This window comes from Protomyctophum bolini (genome assembly GCF_963924005.1).
Source record: "Protomyctophum bolini genome assembly, chromosome: 17".
Lineage (NCBI taxonomy): Eukaryota > Metazoa > Chordata > Actinopteri > Myctophiformes > Myctophidae > Protomyctophum > Protomyctophum bolini.
This window is the reverse complement of record NC_137878.1, coordinates 14,309,299-14,331,335: the sequence shown is the minus strand read 5'-3', so window position 1 is coordinate 14,331,335 and position 22,037 is coordinate 14,309,299. Positions and strand designations below refer to the sequence as shown.

The following is a 22,037-nucleotide window of genomic DNA, read 5'->3' as shown; positions in this document are numbered from 1 at the left end:
TCGGCCGAAGGGTGCAATTTGACGGTTGTTTGGTGTGAAAAGGACAGGTTGAACATTGCATTTGTTATGTTTCTGGATTCAGCTGACAAGGTCAATGCTGTTGAGTGTGGAATATTTTTAGAATGACAATTTCCCTCCCGCTTAATCCTGCAAAGAAAATCAACTTGTCTAACTTGCCACCATTTTTTATGGGAGCTGTCAAGTGATTGTGAAACTGTGTCAGTGATGAATAATATGCTCTCGTCAGCTTGTACTGTAAATCACATTGTGTCTTTTTAAAAGACACAAGATGTAGCAGCATACACGATTCATAAGAATGACCATGTTGGCCTGCATGGCTTGATTCTAGGCTTATATTGTTATTATTCTTAATATTATAATATTAACAGTTTAACTGCGGTAATTAAACAATTGTGTTCAAGATCTCCCTGCCTATTTTTCACTCAAGATTCAAGATTTCAAGATTCAAGATTGCTTTATTTTGTCATCATTTCCAACTGTAGCAGCAGAAAAAAACGAAATTACGTTTCTCCTAGTTAAAAGACAGCACAGGCTCGTACAATAATAAATTATCAGTGCAAGACATACTAAGTATAAATAAATAAGTCCTAAAAACTACAGGGATCCATAAAAAGATTAATAGAATAAAAAACCATAAAATAACCTAAACATAAACTAACCTTTGAAGAGCCACTGCGCCGACTTGATCGTTGCTTTTCATGAAAATCCGCTTTAAAATGGTGTAAACGCTTGTTGTAGTGTTGAAAAATATTCCAAAGTGGCGATCACAACAACAGAGCAGAGAAGGAACACACGCTGCGTGCCACCGCTGCCATTGCAATGCATTGGGCCTCAATTTCCCAGAACCCTTTGCATGCCAGTGTGACTGATGTTTTTGCAATGACGTCACTATCCCACACTGTCCGATAGAAACCCTGTACAGTATGTCATAAATACAGCATAGTTTTACTATATAAAAATTAGATGTGCACGCTCGCCATTTTCAAATGCCCCCTCAGTCATTTCATACTTTTATAATAATTTGTGTTTTGCCAGTGGACAGCTAGTGCACCTACCTGTAGTGCGTATGTCAGTGCTTCTCAAAGAGCGGTCCAGGGACCCCCAAGGGTCCTTGAGAGTGTTCCATGGGGTTCCCAACAAAATGTTCTTACATATACTATAGTAACTATACTAATTGAAAATAGAAGATCTACAAGCTCACAGCATGTTGCGTTGTGATGCATTTTGAGCTTGTACATCTGCCCATTTCAAACAATTTTGAATAGCCTGGAAAGATTTTTGAAAAATCTTCGAACACTGAAAATGATTGTTGATGAGTTAAGGAAAAGTGTAAAGGAACGATGAAACTCTGATCAAAGTGTTTAACACAAAAAGAATAAAAAGGGGAAAAACCAAAGAACATGCCGTAAAGGCAAAGGCAGAAGATGAATTAGAGGATTTATTTCACTCTGACAGTGAACGAGAGTCTTCTTATTCGTCTTGCACTTTTTTTCAAATTAACTAAGGGGGGAAAAAGGCAAGTAATTATGGACGATTTCTTTCTCGAATCGATCTTTGCATTGATTTAGGTAAGTGGTTGATGAGATAGGGAGGTGCTGATGGTCTGAACAGAGCTGGATTAAGAAGACGATGGTGATCGGCTTTAAGACCCCCTTCCCGCTGAAAGTTAACACCAAATTATTTCCACACGCATGATGCACACACACGCATGCACACGCATGCATGAAAAGGCCAGCATAGGACTAGTTTGCAATGGGAAAAAAAGAAAGAAACGGAGCATGATTGATTGGCACTTGCGGGCTGTTTGGAGCTAGGGGCCCCGGGGCTATAGAGACATGCTAGTCTGTGCATACATACTGTATGGCTTCTGGTTTCTGAAGGACACATCGGTTTATATCGCCTTAGGGAATTAGTGCAGAAGGTGAGATGCATCAATGGGACCCAGTGCCTCCCTGCTTGGCCCTCAACATCAAGGTTGAGGGTCCCCAGGACATACTGGCGTCATGTCCTGGGGGTGTACTTGTACATCATGTCCAGGGGGTGCACGTGTACATCAAGCTGCTTCACGCTACAGAAACAGGAGATGGCTTGGCAAGGCTTACTTATCTGTGTGTGTGTGTCTCTCTCTGCTTTCTCAGTTTCAGCTGGACTCAATCACCTGTCCAGAAAAGCTGAGCACTTGAACTTGAAAGTGTGATGTCTCGATATACTTGTTTCCACGATCCTGGCCAGTAAAACTGGAAGACTTGTTGTTCTATGTCCGTGGAGGGGAAATAGTAGTATCAGTGACAAACCTTTTACTTACTCTCTTTTAAATTACTCTCAGTCAAGACAACTTAAGGGAGAGCAGGCAAAGAGTGCTATGAGCATTAACTGACTGATCAACACAACATTAATATTCAAAGAATGCCTGTACCTCTTCTTTGCCAGCTAAGAGACCGAGACAGATTACTCTCTTCTTTAGTACCTTAACTTTGCCTCATTTAGAGCACATCAGTGTCCTCTGCATATGATGTTTTTTATTCATTTCATTTCCCACTGCTAAATGCCCTGGACTAGATGGGGATTGCAACTGCATGAGTTAAATTAAATGGCAAAAAAAACAAAAAACAAACACAACTTTCTCTTTATGAGGCAGTTGTTGGACAAAAGGACAAAATATCCCATCAATCCTTCAAAATAATTGGCTGCTAGAGTGATGGTGATGACGTGCACTGATCGAGCGTCGCTCAGTGCTCCTGATGCAAAATAAATAATGAGTGAGGCTCATGTCTGGTGGACAACTATTATGTCCTAAACTGTTACTTTTCATGATTAAAAAACCGCGACTGCAGTGGGAAGCGCTATAGCCTTATTTATGTGGTATGCACTAGTCTTTCCGGCCATCGTAGTGCCAGCAATGACTTTATCTATTTGAACATTTAAGGAGGCTTGTATTTGGAAAGATTTTGGTTGAATGGATTGAAAGGATTTACCACGCTGCCTAAAGGTGGTTAGGTGACCACCGAACTAAAACATGACGTCACGAGTCGCGGTGAAGAGCAAACCACCACCACCGCTCCAGCCCTTCTCACTGTTTTTACTCACCACCACTCAACGTTATTTCAGCTCCGGTGGTCAGCTCACCACCGGAGCGGTGGTCACCTCACCACCGAAAATCCAGACTATGAATAGGCCTTAAATCTTCTGTCATAATAAATAATATCTCATCAGAGCCATTTAGTAGCGGCAGTGTGACAGGAAGATTACCTGCCCCGTTTGGTATTTAATGTAGCACTAAAACCTTTTTGGCAGTGAAGTGAAGTCTACATTATGGCATTCACAGAATACCAGTTGAGTATTCGTCAAAACACTATTCGACACTGTACATCAAAGGTAAATTATTCTAAATAAATTCATTTATTTTTCTACAGCAGACCTCCAACCAAGTACTAATCCATTCATGATGCATTGTTGGTTGGATGTTTATCAGCATTCAAGAAAGATTTTCTTAGGATAAAGCATGCCTCTACGCTCTATGGGGACAACACTGTAGACTGTAGAGTGTGTAAATACTTTACTTACTATTGGTGAGTTCATTACTGTAGTTTCTTCAACAAGTTAGATTGGAGATGTGACATGCCGTGATGACATTGTGGACTTGCAACTCTGATTCTAAACAGCTGTGAGTTTACTGTTTAGTCTAATCATAGTCTCCTCTCGCAATTTCCAAATGCTTCCGACATACTCATACAGTCTGGAGAACGGAAGCTCTGATGATGAGCAAGTGATAAAGCGGAAATGTATCCTAATATAAATCAAAATAATCTAAGCATACTGTGTAGCCTATTGCTTGCTGCCTAGCAGAAATTGAATTTAAAAGAAAATAATATATTTTCGAGAATGGAAATGGCAGCTTCCTTGCTCAGATTTCGGGGGGTGTAGTTCCAGACTCTGTATAGGCTACCATTCTGAGATTCTTAGAGTATATATGAATAGAGACGGCACCCGGAGGAAACCCTGAGGCCAAATGGACATACTGGTAGTGCAGCTCGAGCCAGCGCTGGTCCATTGACTATCATTGTGCACGTTTCTGTATCGTGAGGCGTATCATCTGTACATACATGACGCTATTATGTTGCAGGGATTTACCCCCCAAATTGAACCCTTGATGCTGAAGTATAGCATGGAATGGCCTTCCTCTGCGTATAAGGGATTGTGCTACATTTCCCTCTTTTAAATACAATCTGAAAAAATGGTTGCTTGAAAACCAAAGCTGCAACCATTCATGATTATTTTAGGTGTATTTATTTTTTCATGCTGTGTTCCCTATGTAATGTTATGTAAATGTATTCCACTGTTTGATTGTCTGTTTTTGTGTTTCCTGTGAGGACTGCGGATGACAATTAGCAACTGTGTTATATCCGGTGTAAACAAATACAGTAAAGTAAAGTGCCAAGCAGGGATGCGCTGGGTCCCACCTTTAACCTCAACAGGTGTCTGTAGTGTCAACCTCCCTAGTAGTCGATGTGCAAATGCACCAGAGGGTCAAGCGGGAGTTCAGTCATCCCAATGAACAGAACAGCATGGAACACATGGGGTGACGGGTCGGGCTTGATTGTGGAGCCATATGGCTTCTGGTACAAAGGACTGAGCAGGCCGCTTTGTTTTGTGCTGGGAGGGATGATGAGCATACGTCTGAATGTCCTTCCCCACTAGCTCATCATGGACGGGATGAGAGGGATCAGGGATAGCGGATAGAATTGACACATTTGTTCATTTATTTTCCAAGGATTCTACATATATCTATCAAATGTATTATGACAGCTTGGGAAAGGGGACATCAAGGCTGTGTTGCCCGATAAAATAAAATAAATATCCCATATTCATAGTTCACATTAATTCAGTTCAAAGTTATTCACCGGTTTTCATTATAATAAGGTCATGTTATTCTCTATTTTGTGTACTCCGATGTCAGGTTGTCTGAGTTTTAGGATTGTCTGGCAGGGACATGGCTCTGTGGCTGGATGCTCAGAGGGCCCTTTGAGTCTCCCGTGACTCATTCAAACAGCTGTATTGATGGGAGTAGTACTAGCAAACAAACAAACAACTGGAAGATAACAACTCCACCGTGCTTCAGAAACTCATTCTATGGATGAGTTTTGGTTATCCCCTTGCATAAACTTTGATTTATTAATGTAAAAGGTCAACATGAAACTCCTGTGACCGTTGGACTAACTATAGTAGTGCATTTACCAGTAGCTTGTGTGGGTTGGAGCAATATACTTTCTGAATGTCGTAGGCTACATTTCAAGTATTTAAGTGCTTTTTACATTTCTGTCTAAAGTATTCAATCAACGTAGCTTGACAAAAGCTACCTACGTCACTAACTCACTATTTCAGTGTCACAACAGATGTGGAATGGCACTCGTGAGTGACTTTGAGTTTGTCCATCATCACATTAAAGGGAGATTCTCCATTGGCTTCCACACAGTCATGTTTTATTCAGTCACTCAGGGCTGTATTTTGCGTGTCTTAAGTACCAGGTCTTATTACCTAACTTGAGTAAACTAAAGACCTGGAGTCGTGATCAATGCTCTTTGGCCACTCAGAATAGCCAAATGGCATTGAACACGCCTCCAGGTCTTTAGTTTACTCAAGTTAGGTAATAAGACCTCGTACTTAAGACACGCAAAATACAGCCCAGAGTGTCCTCAGCCAAATTACCAACCCCGTCAGAACACCTGTGTCTTGGTATCAAGCAGTGGTTTAAAGTAGAATTTACTCAAGTACTGTACAATGTTGTGGTATTTTCTTAACTTTTACTGGCCGGAGTATTTCCAAATATACCTATACTTCTACTCCACTACATCTCAGAGGCAAATATTGTACTTTTTACTCCACTACGATTTATTGAAATCTTGAGTTACCGGTACTATAGTTACTGTGTAGATTTGGATTAGAATTAATTACAAAACACACACAATTGACCCTCTTCACATGCACTCACACAACACATCGCATTTCTCACACAATCAGGTCAAATCACCCCAATTAGGAAACTGCATCAACACATGCACCACTGAGAAATCCACTTCAGCCGGTATTTGACAAAGGGAATGAAATGATTGTATCTGAATAGCCCCGGCCCCCACCCGTTAACTGTAGTGAAAACCAGAAATGCACGTGTCTGTCTTCTCCCATAATTATGTCAGGAACGCTGCGTTTAAGCACATCATTGCTTCATTGGTTATCATTCAGCATCATATGCTGGCTATCATTTTCTCTTGCCGTTTAAGCATAACATCGTAGGGCCTGCTCAAGGACTACAGATGAAAATGAGCTTCTGGCTAACTGGCCCATTTACATGGATATGAAAACTGACGTGTTGATTAATGCATTGTCCCTGATAAAAAAAAAAGTAAAAAAAATGTTCATGTCAATAAGGGAAACATGATGAGAAATGACTAATGAGCAAAGTAAAATAATATGGAAATGCAATTTATAATGAATATTATATATGAATATGAAACTAATAATAAAACGATAAGCTTAAATACTAAAATAGACATGATGGACATGTATAAATAGGCCAAGCATGTAGGCACTGGCTGTGAATAAGGAAACTTTTTATAAAGTGATGCAAAGTGTCATGAATGGCGGACTCATCTAAAAGTGCTGTCCCATTCCTTTCACAACAATTTGGAGCCCAATCACTTACACTGACGTCACTAAAGTCAATGAGAGTTCAGGGCTCAGGGCTTGAGGGAGGCAATTGGGATTGATCAGACCAAAAACAGGAAGTGGCAAGTATGTGATTAGCAATGAGCTTTAGACATTCTGTTAAATCAATATGTGTTAGTTTCAACCATGCTATTACATTTCTGTGTATCATTTGTAACCTGAAGTAATTGAAATGTATCTGAAATTAAATATGTAAAATGTAAATTTGGTCAGGATGTGAAAACAAAGTCCCTGATGCTATGTAGCTAGCATACTAGCATTCACATTGTTTGCTGAGTGCTGACCATGTGAGGCTGAAAATATAGTGAGAAAGTAGTATCTGTCTTTCTTTACCACACATGTATTTACCACTTCAGCCCTAAATACATTTTGGGCCTTACAGAGACACAAAATTACAGATGTATCACTAACAGCTGTGTGTTGTGATGTGGCACATTGTGAGCTTGTATAGCTGCAATTTGCAACACTAGATTTATTTTTATAATGGGATGAATCTAGAGTTGCAATACCCTCCATTGACAGCCATTGATCCAAAACGAACAGCTTGACAACTTACAAGCGTTACAAGCTGGTAGATCTGCAATTGTATTGTAGTTGTGTGATGCTATAGCATGATCAAGTAGTAGGCATTATTTTACAAAACGAAAAAAGAAACAGAACATGGAGGTGAGAGGTTTCTGCCCGATGGCAACGAAATGTACAGTAGAATACATTTCATCTGATTAAATGAATGAGTTAAAAACTGTCTGTGTGTGTGTGTCTCTCTCTCTCTCTCTCTCTCTCTCTCTCTCTCTCTCTCTCTCTCCAGGTGCGTCTGCTGTACTGTTCCCAGGAGGAGGCGGAGATGGTGTTCCGTGCGGCCTGGGCTGCTGATCAGGCTGGTTCCAGCCACATGTGGTTCGCCGTGGGGCCGGCACTGTCGGGTCTGGGCCTGGAGGGCCTGCCCAAGGCCCTGTTCGCCATCCGACCCCAGGGCTGGAGGGACGAGGCACGCAGGTAGGGTGGCGGGGTGGGGTGGGGTTTGGCTGACTGATGGGATGGATGGATGGAGCAAGAGGGGGACATGGGGAGAGAGTTGGGGAAACATATTGTTTCTGTCAGGCAGACACATTTTCTTTATCTCCATTTTTTTACTTTTTGTCTTTTTGGGGGGGGACATTATTTAACCCATTCTGACCGGGAACCCATTTTGGTGTTAGCATCATGTTATGCTTTACCTATTGAAAAATAGCAGATCTACAAGCTCATATCGCGCCACCGAGTGGCGCGATACGAGCTTGTAGGTCTGCTATTTTTGAAAAATTCGAAGAACGACTGACATTTTTAGAATCTGATCTCGGGTCAGAATGGGTTCATCAGAACAGCATGTGTCCAGTGGAAACCTCGTATGAATCTGATCTCAGGTCAGAATGGGTTAACGTCCTACTTGATCATACTAAAGCGTCACACAAAAGCATCCGAAGTAGCAGGTTGACAAGCTCGTCGATCTGATACTTTTGATGCTTTTGAATTTGAAATCCTGAAAATTACAAAGTTTTCGACATACAAGGTTTCTACCAGACGGAGACAATATTGACGTTGGCGTGTTTCTCTCGCTAGTTTCTCTTTTTAAAGATCGACAAGCTCAGAACGCGTCGCTTTGCGCTACATTTCAAGCTTGTAGATCTGCAATTGTTTTATACAGTAGCTGTTTGATCCTGTAGTATATATTTTTTTTTCTTTTTTCGATAAAAAACAAACGTAGAATATGGAGATAATGTACAGTAAGATGTTTCTGCTCGACAGCAATGACTTGTAGAATAATTTGTAGAATAATGTTTCCATCCCTCTCTCTCTCTCTCTCTCTCTCTTATGCTCTCTCCATTGTTCTCCCTATCTGTCTCTTTATCTTAAACATTCTGTATGTGTGAATCCCAAAGCGTTCTATATGGTTTACAGTCTGGAATGTTGCCCGAGGAGCTGAGAAATGTTTGAATTTATTATGCAGTGTAGTTTGTGCAGCGTAGTAGTATCTACAGAGAGTGCATGTCACTAATCTATCTGCTTAGACTCCAAGCAGCTGGAAAGAACAGTATGCACCTTGAATCTTTCAGGATGACGGGGCATACAACAACCCATTTGCCAGAGAATGTTACCGTTTAATTTTTCGCCAAACATCTGATGTGTTGAATGTCAACTTTGCAAGGCAGCTGTGCCGTCAGCAGGGGGCTTGATCCCTTCATGGTGCCCCCTGAGCGGGCCGTTGGCCAAGTGAGTGGCCACACTGTGTGGGGTGGAGCAGTGGTGGAAAGGCATGATTCTAAACTACGTCTGTCTCTAGACAAAGACCCGTCCATGGTGACGCCCGCCTTCATCAGGTCTCAGAGACCTGATACATTTTGCAAAGTTCTTAATTTGTCACTGCTGTTTGATCTGCAGCACTGATTAATGTAATTGCATGTGTAAACTTGAAACATTATTGTACTGGAAAAAGGTCCCTTTTCCTACTTTATCCTTTATACTTATAGTATAGTAGTATTAGTTTACTATAATTAGATAAATTCACGATAATCAACACAAACACTCATATTACAGCGTACGTGTTCAAACTATTATTCAAGCAAAGCAAACGGCCTAAACAATATTAGTAAAAAGCCTCTGTAAAAGTTACATGGCTGCATTCTGGAACGTTATCTGTCGCGCATGCCAAGCTGTCATTCTCTGTCCCTTGTATAATACCGTACTTAATATTTCCCACCACAGAGTAACCTCGCATCAGTGTCACCATAGCTATCCACATCGGAGGAAAGTCTGGTAAGACGGGCAGTGTCGGTAGGCCAATCAGAGGTAGGCGGGGTGTTACCATGTCTGGAGACGGACGTAGTTTAGAATGATGCAGTGGAAAGTACAGTTACTTAAGTACTGTACTTAAGTAAAATGTTGAGGTCCTTGCACTTTACTTGAGTATGTACTTTTACTCCACTACATTTATTTGACAGTTTAGGTTAGTAGTTGTTAGGTAGATTTGGATTAATATTACAGTAGTACATTAACCACTTCAGCCCTATACATTTTGGCCATTTGAAAATAGCCGATCTAAGTAACTATATAACTCTAGCAACAGTATTTCTATATAGTGCAGTATTGATACTTTTACTCTAATACAAAGACTCCTACTTTTTCCTCCACTGTTGTGAAGCCCGCTGCTACTGACTATTATTGTTAGATACCATTAAGTGAGTTAACAAACGTAAAATGACTTAATTCTACTGGATCTCTTCTCCACTAGTCCCTCCCTAACATATTAATTTGTTGATGAAATTGACAATTTATTTAGTCTTAGTTTTAGTCATCATAGCTTCGTTTTTATTTAATTGACAATTTATTTAGTCTTAGTTTTAGTCATCATAGCTTCGTTTTTACTTCGTCAGTGAAGAAAGGTAGTCGACAAACATTTTTCATCATAGTTTTAGTCGACAAAATTAGCACTGCTGGTGGGCAGGGCCAAATTAGCCATTGGGCCAGTGGGGCCATGGCCCAGGGGCCCTTGGCTCTCGGGGGCCCTTCAAGGAAACTGGAGTGGGGCGTGGGGGTTAATCCGTCCCTGCTGGTGGGCTGAGGTCGCCACTGGGAGCTTTCTCGTTTTTGTGAGGCCTTGAGATGCCTCCCAGCCCAAGGGCCCAGGGCCTTGAGATGCCTCACAGCCCCCAGGGGCCCAGGGCCTTGAGATGCCTCACAGCCCCCAGGGGCCCAGGGCCTTGAGATGCCTCCCAGCCCCCAGGGGCCCAGGGCCTTGAGATGCCTCCCAGCCCCCAGGGGCCCAGGGCCTTGAGATGCCTCCCAGCCCAGGGGTTCAAGGCCTAGAGAGAGTTGAAATAGAGAAAACGATCCGAGCACTCAAAAAAATGAACGGAGCAGAGGGCGTGAAATCAATGTACTTTAATCATATATTGCAAGAAAACTTTGGTCGAAATGTTTCGACCAAACTGGTAAGTAGCACAGAGCTTTGAGAGATCCCCCCCCCTCCCCCGACTGTCAGAGTCGTAAATGAGGACGTGTTAAATATATATATATTGTGAGCACTGAGCGGACACCAACACACAAGGCAGGATCAGAGTGGGCCACCACGGCCGTTTATTATGATAAGTGCGCTTCAGGCGTGCGGCATTAAGAGCAAACTCAGAATGTCTTAGAAATCCTCCTCTTCCCTGCCGTCTGTCACACAGGCAGGATCGGGCGGTCAGTTAGGGTCCTTTTCCCTAACTGGGCTTAGTGCGCCCTAATATAAATCACACTCAGAATCCCCGGGTTTGACATGTACTTCGTTCCCTGCATGTCAATATTCCCCCGGGGTAGTGGAACTCTCTCTCTCTCTGTAATCGCTATAGATTCGTCCGGGGCGGCGGGTTACCTATAGAGGAGGAGAAAGACGGACTTTAATATGATGCTCATATTAACATGGATGGCTGGTTGCCTAGAGACACCCCACAACACACACACACACACACACACACACACACACACACACACATAATGGAATGGAATGGAAAGTGACTCTTTTTTCTTATGAACTTATGACTTGGCACGGCTGCTGAAGATAGATGCAGGATATTTCATGCCTCTGCTTGTGCACTTTGTGACACAGCTGCTAAAAGACAAGATATCTGTATCTGGACGTTGCACCTGCACATTTGTGACACTGCTGCTTAAAGATAAGATATGCTCTAGGACAAGAAAGACTTGGACAAGTTCCCCAACCCTAACTTTTATTTTGATCGCATCCAGTATTTCTTTTATCTTTATTCATGGTGCTTATCGTTATGTTTATTCTTACTTTTTATTTATGTTTTGGGGATAAAAAAGCAGAGTCTCAATTTCCATTTTGCAGAAATGCACAGTGCATTATCTCTAGTGACCACCAAGCCCCATAACAATACACAGAAAAGAAAAGGTTGCTCATTATAAAATACAAGCCGCAACTAACCAGTGATTGATGGGCCACTGTATAGGGAGCAGACCAGACATCCACTCATAACAGCAGGTTAGAGGCTAGGTGGCCACTGAAACGGCTCAATCTGGGATATTTTGTCATTATTTGATGACTTGCCTTATATCGGGACATAATCTCAAACAGTGCTGCATTGGCTGAAGCAGACTTTGCAACGCTCAGCACGGCGAATCTCTCGCCTGACGGCTCACTCGGCGGTGTCTCTTTTGGAACAGAACCATCATCTTGAGTTTGAGAACGGCATTTCTGCGTGTCCAGGACGTGAGCATGGAAATGCTAACCCTAACATCCCATGGGGCAGCACACCTAAACCTAACCTTGACCCTCTCCCAACCCTTAGCGCACCCCTCAAGCGCACCCCTCACCAACCTTAATCCGGTCGTTTTAACTCACCCCTCACCAACCTTAATTTGGTCGCCTTAACCAGGGGGGCAGTCAGACAGATATTTTGTGAAGCCACAAGGAAATCGGCATTTCCTGAAAGTTCATATAAAGGCCTGTTGTGGCGCTGGCCCAAAAAAACCCCATAGCCCCATAGAAGTCCATGTATTTGGGCCCAACTTCACCTAGACTGTATTACCTTAATAAACATGGTCATGAATACTTTCTGCTTCCAGTCACTAGTTTAAAGTCTCATTTCTAATGTCATAATATTCTTTTTGGAAAATTATGGTCCCATTTATTAAAAAAATGACCATAAAGTCGCGCATGTTCTGAGGGGCGTGGCTACCGTTACAGTCTATGATCGGGATTCCCCACCCACTCGAGACAAAATAAAAACCAACTAAGAAGGGGGGAAGTCCCGCCTCGTTGTCTGGGCCAGCCAATGGGCCAGCTGGGCCCAAACGGATCTAGAAAGATGGCGACTTACAATTCAAGGACTGACGGGCTTCATTTTACGTTCATGTTAGACCCGGGGAACGCTTTGTCCATATTTTTTACAGTCTATGGCCTTAACGCACCCCTCAACAAAGCTTAATCCAGTCGGACAAATGCTATGTCTAACCAATGGTATTTCAAACCAAAGTATGCCTCCTGCTGGGTTTGCTTAAATGGTCACGCCACTCTCCCCTCCTACTAGTAGTATGGGATAAAGTATAGTTTTAGACAGCGACGGAGGGGAGGGGTGCCGTCGGGAGACACCACAGAGCACGCTAAAGCGTGCGAGTTGCCTTGTCGAACGTCGGCTTAGCCGACTCAGCCCCGTTCGAGTTGCGACCTGATATGGACTGAATTGTAAATCCTGTTATTCTGGCGAGAGAGTTTGCCCCGATTGCCACTCAAATGGCTACTGGCCAATCATAGCGCTTCCTTGCACAAATGCACTGGCCAATCACAGCACGTCCTTACGCAAACCCGGCCCCATTTCCCTGATCGTGCCCAGAATGGCACCAGCTGACTGGAAGGGTACCCCCTTCCAAACGTTTGCTCACATTTGTCCATAGAATTCACGGTAGGCCGTTTGAGGGGTGAGAGTGTGTTGCTTTTAATCTTTTAAACCTATGACCTCTTCCTTCAGGAAAGGATTCCATATAAGCCTTCTGGCTTCTTCCTTTCCTTGCATTGTTTTTTTGTTTCTTTGATATGTTATTGTCTATTTTTTGTACTTTATGCTAAATAAATAAACCTAAACCTAAACCTTGCTTTGGAAAATGTAACGTTCTCGATTCTGACCTCCGCCACCCAACCCCCTCCCGTGGGTTACTGTGTTGAAGTGTCCTTGAAGACACTGAACTTCTAACTGCTCACGATGAACGGGTTGGTGAACAGAACAGAATTCATCCCCCACCACTGGTGGAATGGTGGATGAATGTACTGTGATGCACACATTGTAAATCCCTCTGGATAAAGGACGCTATATAAATGCATCATTTACCATTTTTATCGGTGGTGTCCAGATATGGACTGTGTTAAACAACACCTGGAGTGTCCGTTCCGAAGATTAAAGGGTACCTTGCACATAAAACATTAATAGGCTACATACTGTATCTCATCCTGTCATTTTGCAAGACCCTTGTTATGCATACAGGAGTGACGCATACTTTGAGATGACCCGCAAGGTGTGCTTAAGATAACAAGCATGCTGCTTTTTCCCGGCTGGTGCGCCTGTTTGATAAATAACGTGCATATTTCTATCTGCAGAATGCATTCAAAATGAGACGCAGAAGGCTTACTAAAACTGGCCCTCTGTCTCGATTTGTCTGTTCTCATTTCACTCTGCACTGAAATACACCAACAGCAGGCTCCAGTTATTAGAATTGCAGAAACTGCTGTCGGGCAGAAACCTGCATGTTTCAACATATTTTTTTGCGTAAATTAATCTTCTACTTTGTCATTCTACACTACAGTGTAGACGCTAAAGTAGCAAAAACCAGTACGAAAACAATCGATAGTTGCAGCCCTACCCATGTCTGTCTGTCTGTCTGTCTGTCTGTCTGTCTGTCTGTCTGTCTCTCACTGTTTTACAACCCCGTTATCCTGAGCAGGAAGCTAAAATCTACCTCGGTTGAAAGAATATTAATAAATGCAGGACTGGTGAAACTAGCTGATCTGAGGCTGGAAAACAGCGGAAAACCTCAGTGAGCAGACTGATCTGAGGTCTGTTCGGTTCCTGCAGTGTCTGTTAAGTGAGGTGATCTGTTCACTAACCGGCCCACTCAGAGAGACATTGGGAAGAGGACCTGAGGGTGAACAGAATGAAAGGAGTTTGGATCTCCCAATCCAGAGGTCTCTGCGGCAGTAGAGGAAGGAGAGGAAGAGGAGGGTCTACTCCTCTCTTTTTCAATGCCTAAGCTGGGAGACATACGTGAACTGTCCAGTAAGACCCTATATGCTGTGAGTGTCAAGGTCATCAACAAGGACACACTGGTGGGAGTACAGGAGTCAAAGTGGTCAGAAGTGCTTGCACCAGGCTCCTCCCCACGGGGCAGCTGGAGGTCCATGTACTGTACAAAGCTCCAGTGGAGAAACCCACAGCGGATCTACAGTGGAGAATAGTGCATGGGGCCTACAAACAGACATGTGGCACACATTGACTCTAGGGCCAGTAGAAGTTGTCCATTCTGTCAGGAGGAAGAAGTCTGTTTGCACTGCTAGTTTAACAGTTTTAATGATAAAATGTTTATTTTTGGGCCAAAGTACAAAGCATCACAAAAGAGACGAGTGGGACTGCAGGTACAAATTAGCATCTGGCTCACTAGGAGCAGGAGGAACAAAATGCAAGGAGCAGGGACCCGGAACTCATGGCAAAAGGACTGATGGCAGCTCGTCTCAGAATCCAGTTTGCCTACTATAAACTGATTTCCTGTCTAGAACAGTTTGTTGAGATGTGGAGGCATGAGAACCTCTTGTGTAGCATTGAGAAAGAGTCCCTTGTTTTATCTCTTTAGAAAAGGAAAGACAAAAAATAAATAAAAATTAAAAATAATGTTTTTTTACATTATCGTGAGTACCCAAAGCATGTAATTTCTAGAAATGTCCTGAAGATTTTTTGAGTGTACACAAAATATTAAATAAAGGTGTCTCTCTCTCTCTCCCCCCCTGGGTCCTCCCTCCCCCTGGTTCATTGGGTTGTGTCATTAGCACACTAAGCAGCTAGTACACATTTAGCAGATGTCAGCCATTCTGGACAGAAAGTACAGAAAGCATTAAGGCATTAAGCATTTATGCTCTCCATAAAGCACAGTGACCATGTAGCAGTATACCCATAAGGCATGCCTTATATGGAGATGACCCCCGCCGTCACAGGCACTTTGGTTAAATGCTAACGTACCCTCTCCTAAACAGCTGTCGCCAATTCGTATCCTGGCACAGCATGTAAATTAGTTATTGCGCTTTAGATTATCAAAGAAAAATACTGCAAGTAAATTAATATATTATAAATGTAATGGCCAGCTGTATCCCTGGCATCAATAAAACAAACCCATCACTGGATGAAAAGAGTGATGGATGGGAAGCTGTGGGTGAATGTCATATTTACTGGCTGTTTTTTAATGTGTTTGGGAATTTGCTGTTGAAAGAAATCTTTGGAGAAATGTGTCTCACTACATTTTGAACATTGTGATTTCACCACCAGCCTAGTCCTGCTGGGCTTGAAGCCTTTGACATGCAAATGCCATCTTTGTGAAAATGGCTACACTGTTTGACTGTTGTTCTTTTGCCTCCATTGCTGGAGACATTATGCTTCTGGGTTGTTTGTCCGTTTGTTCATCAGTCTGTATGTGTGTACAATACTGTTAGTGTACAGTACTCATGTCTCTCCCATCAACCTTGTGAAGACAATATCTCACTAACGCCTTGAGGTGAATCTCATGACATTTGGCACAAACATCCACTTGGACTCAACTATGAACTGAGTAGAAGTAGGTGGTCAAAGGGAAACACTCAAGGTCACATGTGACGTCACATAACATGAAATTCCTTCAAATTAATTCACTACATTATCGTCTGTCGGGTTGGTCCAAAACTGTTACTTTTCAGGATTCAAATAAAAAAAACAGCAAAAGTAGCAGATCTACAAGCTCAAAAGGTTTAAGTGACGCACGGCATTTCGACCTTGTGCGACGCTGTAGTATGATCAAGTACAGTAGTAGGGGTTCGACTAGAAGCCACTTTAGACTAAGAAAATGGGCTGGGAGCTACAGCAGATGAAGATGAGTTCTGGGATGTTAGTTTAAGGAGTAATCAAATCATTTATTTTTGAGAGGTCTGTAGCTTTGTTTTGGGTTATAGGGGTGCTAGAATACCAGGAAGTGCATGCATATAGTCGAAATGACATTGTACTAGCACTGAGGCTATAGTATTTTCAGGACTCTTTGTTGATTTACATGAGTCGAGACTCTAACAAGAAATTTGTGAGTCATCTGTGAAAAAAAACGAATCAGTCACAGGCTGATTTCATTTCATGCATGTAATAAAAGCTGACCTAGTATTGGCTGGGAATCGATGATGTCACTGGTAGGCGGCTTTCTGAACTGTCCACAGCCCTCCTCTGAGACGCCTCTGAGATACATGTACAGACCAATTTGACAAAAGTGGTACCACTTTATAATGAGTATTTGTAAGGAGCAGTTATATGAAGATAAGGGTGAAGTGGTCTTTCCACCACTCATGTAAATACGTTACAGTATTATATCAGGACTGAATTCACCTCTGAGTGAATATCCTATGGACATCCTGTCCCTGTTTCCCTGGGCTTCACTGTCCAGCAGCCATCTAGGGCTGTCAAGATGATGAACCATTTGTCTCTCCCGCTGCATGCTTTACAGGACACTTTATTTTATTTTTAGCTCAGTCTGATACATCCCCAGTTGTGAAATTAATTTCTGGGCATGGTGATCGTGAGCTGTTATTCTATTGATGTTAGCTGAAAACCCCAAAAACTACTTATTTTCTATCAATTGCACACCTCATGAAGCCTTGAATTCATGGACATTGTGTCATTGATAGAAAATAATAATAATTCTTTAGTGCAACAAGCTCAATATAGCTTGTCAAATACGGTCTACTCACCCTGTCAATAATGATTAATGAATCATGATAATTATCCTGATTATTACACGGCTAATAGAAATTAATAAATTGTTAATTGCAATTATTGGACTGCCACCCCAATAGCAGCTTTTCAGTGCCTTTTCATATTTTGAATTCATCATTTTAATGCCAATAGAAAAATCTGTGAGATACAACTATCTCATTTTAACACGGTAATCCTATAGTATTAGAGACCCAGTCCTGATGGTGGCGGTAACTTCACCATTATGCTGATTTTGACCGAATAGAGCCCCCCCCCCACATTACTCTGAGAGTGTACAAATGAAAACAAATGGAAAAATCCACCCAAGGAACCACTGACATAAATATTTGATGCCAGACATTATATTGTGGCAACGCATCTCAAATGGAGCTTTGACTGTTTGTATAGCCTGGCTTCAAATAAGCCATGAGGGAAATGAGTCATAAACCTCTCTCTCTGTCTGTCTCCACCCATGCTCTCTTACTACCTGTATTGATGAAAGACATTTTTATCCCCCCCCTCTGCAGACGTATTGCCAAGGGCGTGTCGGTGCTGACCCATGGGGCCATGGCGCTCCGCAGGGACCAGGGGCCCGGCAGCCGTGGCCAGTACGCCGGCAACTGCCAGACGGACGGCAACCAGACCCACAGAGTGCCAGACAGAATCAGGTGAGCCAAGCCGGCAGGTGGGCAGGCTGGGAAAAATGAGAGGAGATGAAATGGTGCCTTTGAACTTCTGTACAGTTCCCCCGCCACAATATTCATCCACCTTGTCTGCAGAGAACCAAAATGCATGCAGCGACTGTTGTGTTATGAGATCCATTACGTTTAATGTTGTGTCAGTGAGAGAGGGGGCAGGTACACGCCACAGAAAAATAATGGCTTGCTGTCATAGCGTCGGCCTCTTTTCTACATGGATCTGACACTTTGGCAAGAAAGAACTTTCAAAGGGTCAATCCATGTGATTTACTGTATGACGTTGCAATCGCTCAAGCTTAAACAACACGCTTGATTCATCAATCACATCAAACAGAGGATAGATCAGCAATGAACAGCAATAATCACCTTGACTGGTTGCTTGAACTTGATACATCTCTCATTTGTTTTGTATTGGCCTGTTGCTGTGTAATTTGTATTGCCTGTTGTTGTATGGTGATTGATTGCGTAAGTCATATCAAAGTAGGGTGGTATTCATCGCACAGCCTATTGTAATATCTGAGCTAAAAGGTGGAAAAACCGAAATAAATATGTAGACCGCTTATTATTATTTCAGGTAACTGAAATATAATTTATTGCATGCGCCAGGATTGCACTGCCTGGCTCATACCCGATTCCAAGCCTAGTACCCCACAAAGACATTCTGGCTCCGCCACTGGGGGAGTCACAGTGTACTGTATGCTGCGAGCATGTGATGAGACGAGTGGAGATGAAATATGCAAGCTGAGGGGAATGTATAAAAGAGATTTGTTGTGGATGTTGTTGAGGTGGAAACATTATGTCCAAAACTGTTACTTTTCAGAAGTTCAAAAGCATCAGAACTCAAAAGTAGCAGATCCACAAGCTCAATGTGTCTCGTCTGACACAGGTGACACTGTAGTAATAGTATGATCAAGTAGGGCATTAAATTACAAAAAGTTAAATGGAGATAGAAATCAGTCACCCAGAGGCAGCACAGCCATTAATTAAGAGTTATAGTCAGAGTTCCAGGTGGAGAGGTAAAGTGTAAGGAAAGACAGTGCTGTCGTATTCAGCAATAGAAGTCAAGAAAAATAAAACAATTAAGAAGCACTGTCCAGTGTCCATACAGAATAACAGCATACAATGCCTGTACAGCTGCCCTGCACTATGCAGGAAAAGAAACAACCCGTCTCGATCAGTCTGTTTGAATTTCCAACCATATTTAGTCTGGACGACACTAATGAAATAAGTGAAGGGTTCGGCGGCATGGCATCGTTCCTCCCTCGTCCTCTGCTCTTGCGAGCAGGTCATGGTTCATGGGTAATATATACGCTTTGACAAGACCTGTGCAGTGTAACTGTATAGAAAGCTCTTATGGACACACACCAGCAGGATCAAACACAATGTATCGTGGCAGAAACCTCTTATCTACCGTAACATAACTTTAAGAATAAGAATATTAGATGTATCAAGGACATGACCTCCAATGGCAGTCTTGGGTTATGGTTATTGTAAACAAGAAATCCACTGTGAACACTGTCACTTTCTTTCACATTGCACTCATTGAACTGGTCACTATTTAGTTTTAGGACGGTATACAGTGAGACACTGTAACCTTGTGTTCTCTAATCCGTTATCTTGTGAAGGTGAAGAGATACATTTTGGGGCCAGATCTTTTCTCTTCCCGTCCTGAGCACTCTGTCACGCTCTGAAGCGCCAGCCTCTCAATCGGCTCATTTGTCAGCGTTGGCCGTCTATCACTCTGTCTGCCACTCCACTTGGTGGGACTCGCGTCGCTGCAGTCAAGAGTGACAGTCCTTGGTATGGCGTGTGTGTGTGTGTGTGTGTGTGTGTGTGTGTGGGGGGGATTTAGGATCATGAAAACCCCCTAGTTTACTGTATAGGTTGTTAATGTTACCCCAACTTTCAACAGTTGTCACAAATTTGGGTTGGAACAAATTGAGAGGTGATACTAGACACCTTTATGCACACATCTGTGAAGAAAGCTATGGGTAAGCATTCATTTTGCAGATTGGTCACACATTTGACTAACTTTCCCTAACTAATATGCACACACACTTTACTTTTATCTTTATGTACTAAAGGACTCTCATTACATAATGATGGTCCAAGCAGGGAGACAATGGCACTTCAAAAAGTGGTGTGGCATGGTGTTATCAGCAGTGGACTAAGAACATTTACTCAAGTACTATACAGTAGGTACTTGAGATATATATTTTTTCGATACTTCATTGTACTTGTTACTCCAGTACAGTCTTTTGACAACTTTTAATATTGATACAAATCATATAGACTGTAATGTTACTGCGCCGCTAGACCCCTGTGAGAGGGACAGTGCATCACATTGCATCACCTGCAAAACATTGTGAGCTTGTTAGATCGGCAATTTTCACTCAGCTTGAGTCAGCTAAGATATTTAAAAAACAGTTTGGCTGCCAGGATTAATGAATTTGCTGTAATTCAAGCTGGATTTCCCCCTGTTTTACGACTATTTTGAAGAGCCAAAACCCACGACCGGATGTTACTTTTGTTACTTACACTGTGTGTGTTGGCGGACCACATCCGGATCTACCGCTCAATGATGAGAAAGGACTACCCTAATTAGCAGTGCAGTTTTATAGTCCACTCAGGCACTCAGTATAATGTGTTCCCAAAGACTGCAGGTCTTTGGGAACATATAAAAATAATCACCTGGTTGTATTGCAGCATGAAATATTGAAACCCAAAAAGTAATGATCTGTTCCAGGGTATATTGGATGTTTAATGTGAAGTTAATTTACACAGAGGACTGTATGAAGCTCTGGCTGGTATTGCTGTGTATGATTATAAACACACTGATGACACAGTGCCACTAAAGTCCTCCAGCACTCTCACTGTGGTGCCAGCCGGATTCAGGGAGCTTTTATTCTGAAACTTTCCCTTCAGTTTCCCTATCCCCAAAAATCAGGAAGCGGAATCCACCAGTTCTACATAACTAATAACTTAGATTTTTCTTCATCTATTGTACTTCTACTCCACTACATCTCAGAGGTGAATATTGTACTTTATACGCCACTACAATTATTTGAAAACTTTAGTTAATATACTTTGTTGATTTTTTATTACAAAACATACATTAACTACTTCAGCCCTACAAGCTCACAACGTGCGGTGTGATGCGTTGTGAGCTTCTAGATCTGTTATTTTATACACTTTTATGCATTTTAGACTTTTGAAAACTTGTGAAATGGGACATTCTGCATATTAAGTACTTTTACTTTTGGTACTATGAGTACTTTTACTCGGGTACATTTTGAATAACGAACTTTCACTTGCAACAGTGTATTTTGTGGTACTGATACTTTTACTGAAGAAAAAACACGCGAGTACCTTTTTCCACCACCGGCGGGCAGCTACTCTGCTGTGCCACCCGACGGTCCCGAAGCTATAGTAGATCATTATGTTGCTAGTTTTACCACTGCCAGTGCTACTGATGAAATACATGTCAATGCATCTTTCATCCTTCCATTTCCAGGGAAGTGTTGTGTCTAGCATCTTCTCTCCCTCTCGCATAGCCTACAGTTTGTGCAATGCCGGTGAGGTGACACATTTTAAATTTAAATCTTCAGCAATCAGCCAACTCCCCATATTATGCAGAGTGAAACGCTATAAGTGCAAACATGAGGATTCGTTAACAGTCATGAATAACCATGATTACAAGTTGGAGCGCCGCCATTTGCTGTATCAGGGGACGACGATACCGAGGAATAACTGCATGAAGAATAGAGGAATGGAATGGCTTTTTCTGCCATAGTGCAGTTTAGTGTTAGAACAAAGCGCCGAGCACCTCTGATCGCGTTGCGTGATAGTCGCTAGAATTTCTAGCGACAACAGCATAAAATATTCAAATTCCTGTCTGCATTTCTACAGTTTAAGCAGAGAGGGCACAGAACAAAGAGGGGGAGGTGGATGGAATGCTGCAGGCAGGAAGGAAAGAGACGGTATTCTAATTGATCCATTCACGTGCAGTGACATTTCTCTCTCTGTTTATTATGAGATGCCTGCTCGCCTGCATTCTAGTTGTGGGTGGCATGATAGACAAGTTATGTTCTGA

At 42.4% G+C, this 22,037-nt stretch overlaps 1 protein-coding gene across 1 annotated transcript in view; it reads left to right on the top strand.

Moving 5' to 3' along the window:
- grin2da (glutamate receptor, ionotropic, N-methyl D-aspartate 2D, a) overlaps positions 1–22,037 on the top strand; it is a gene marked incomplete at its 3' end in the record, with an annotated part of 168,608 nt that overhangs the window by 44,239 nt on the left and 102,332 nt on the right. The window contains exons 4-5 of the mRNA XM_080787099.1: positions 7,553–7,740; positions 17,774–17,914. Coding sequence (XP_080643225.1) covers positions 7,553–7,740; positions 17,774–17,914 — 329 coding nt within the window. The remainder of the gene's footprint in view (positions 1–7,552; positions 7,741–17,773; positions 17,915–22,037) is intronic.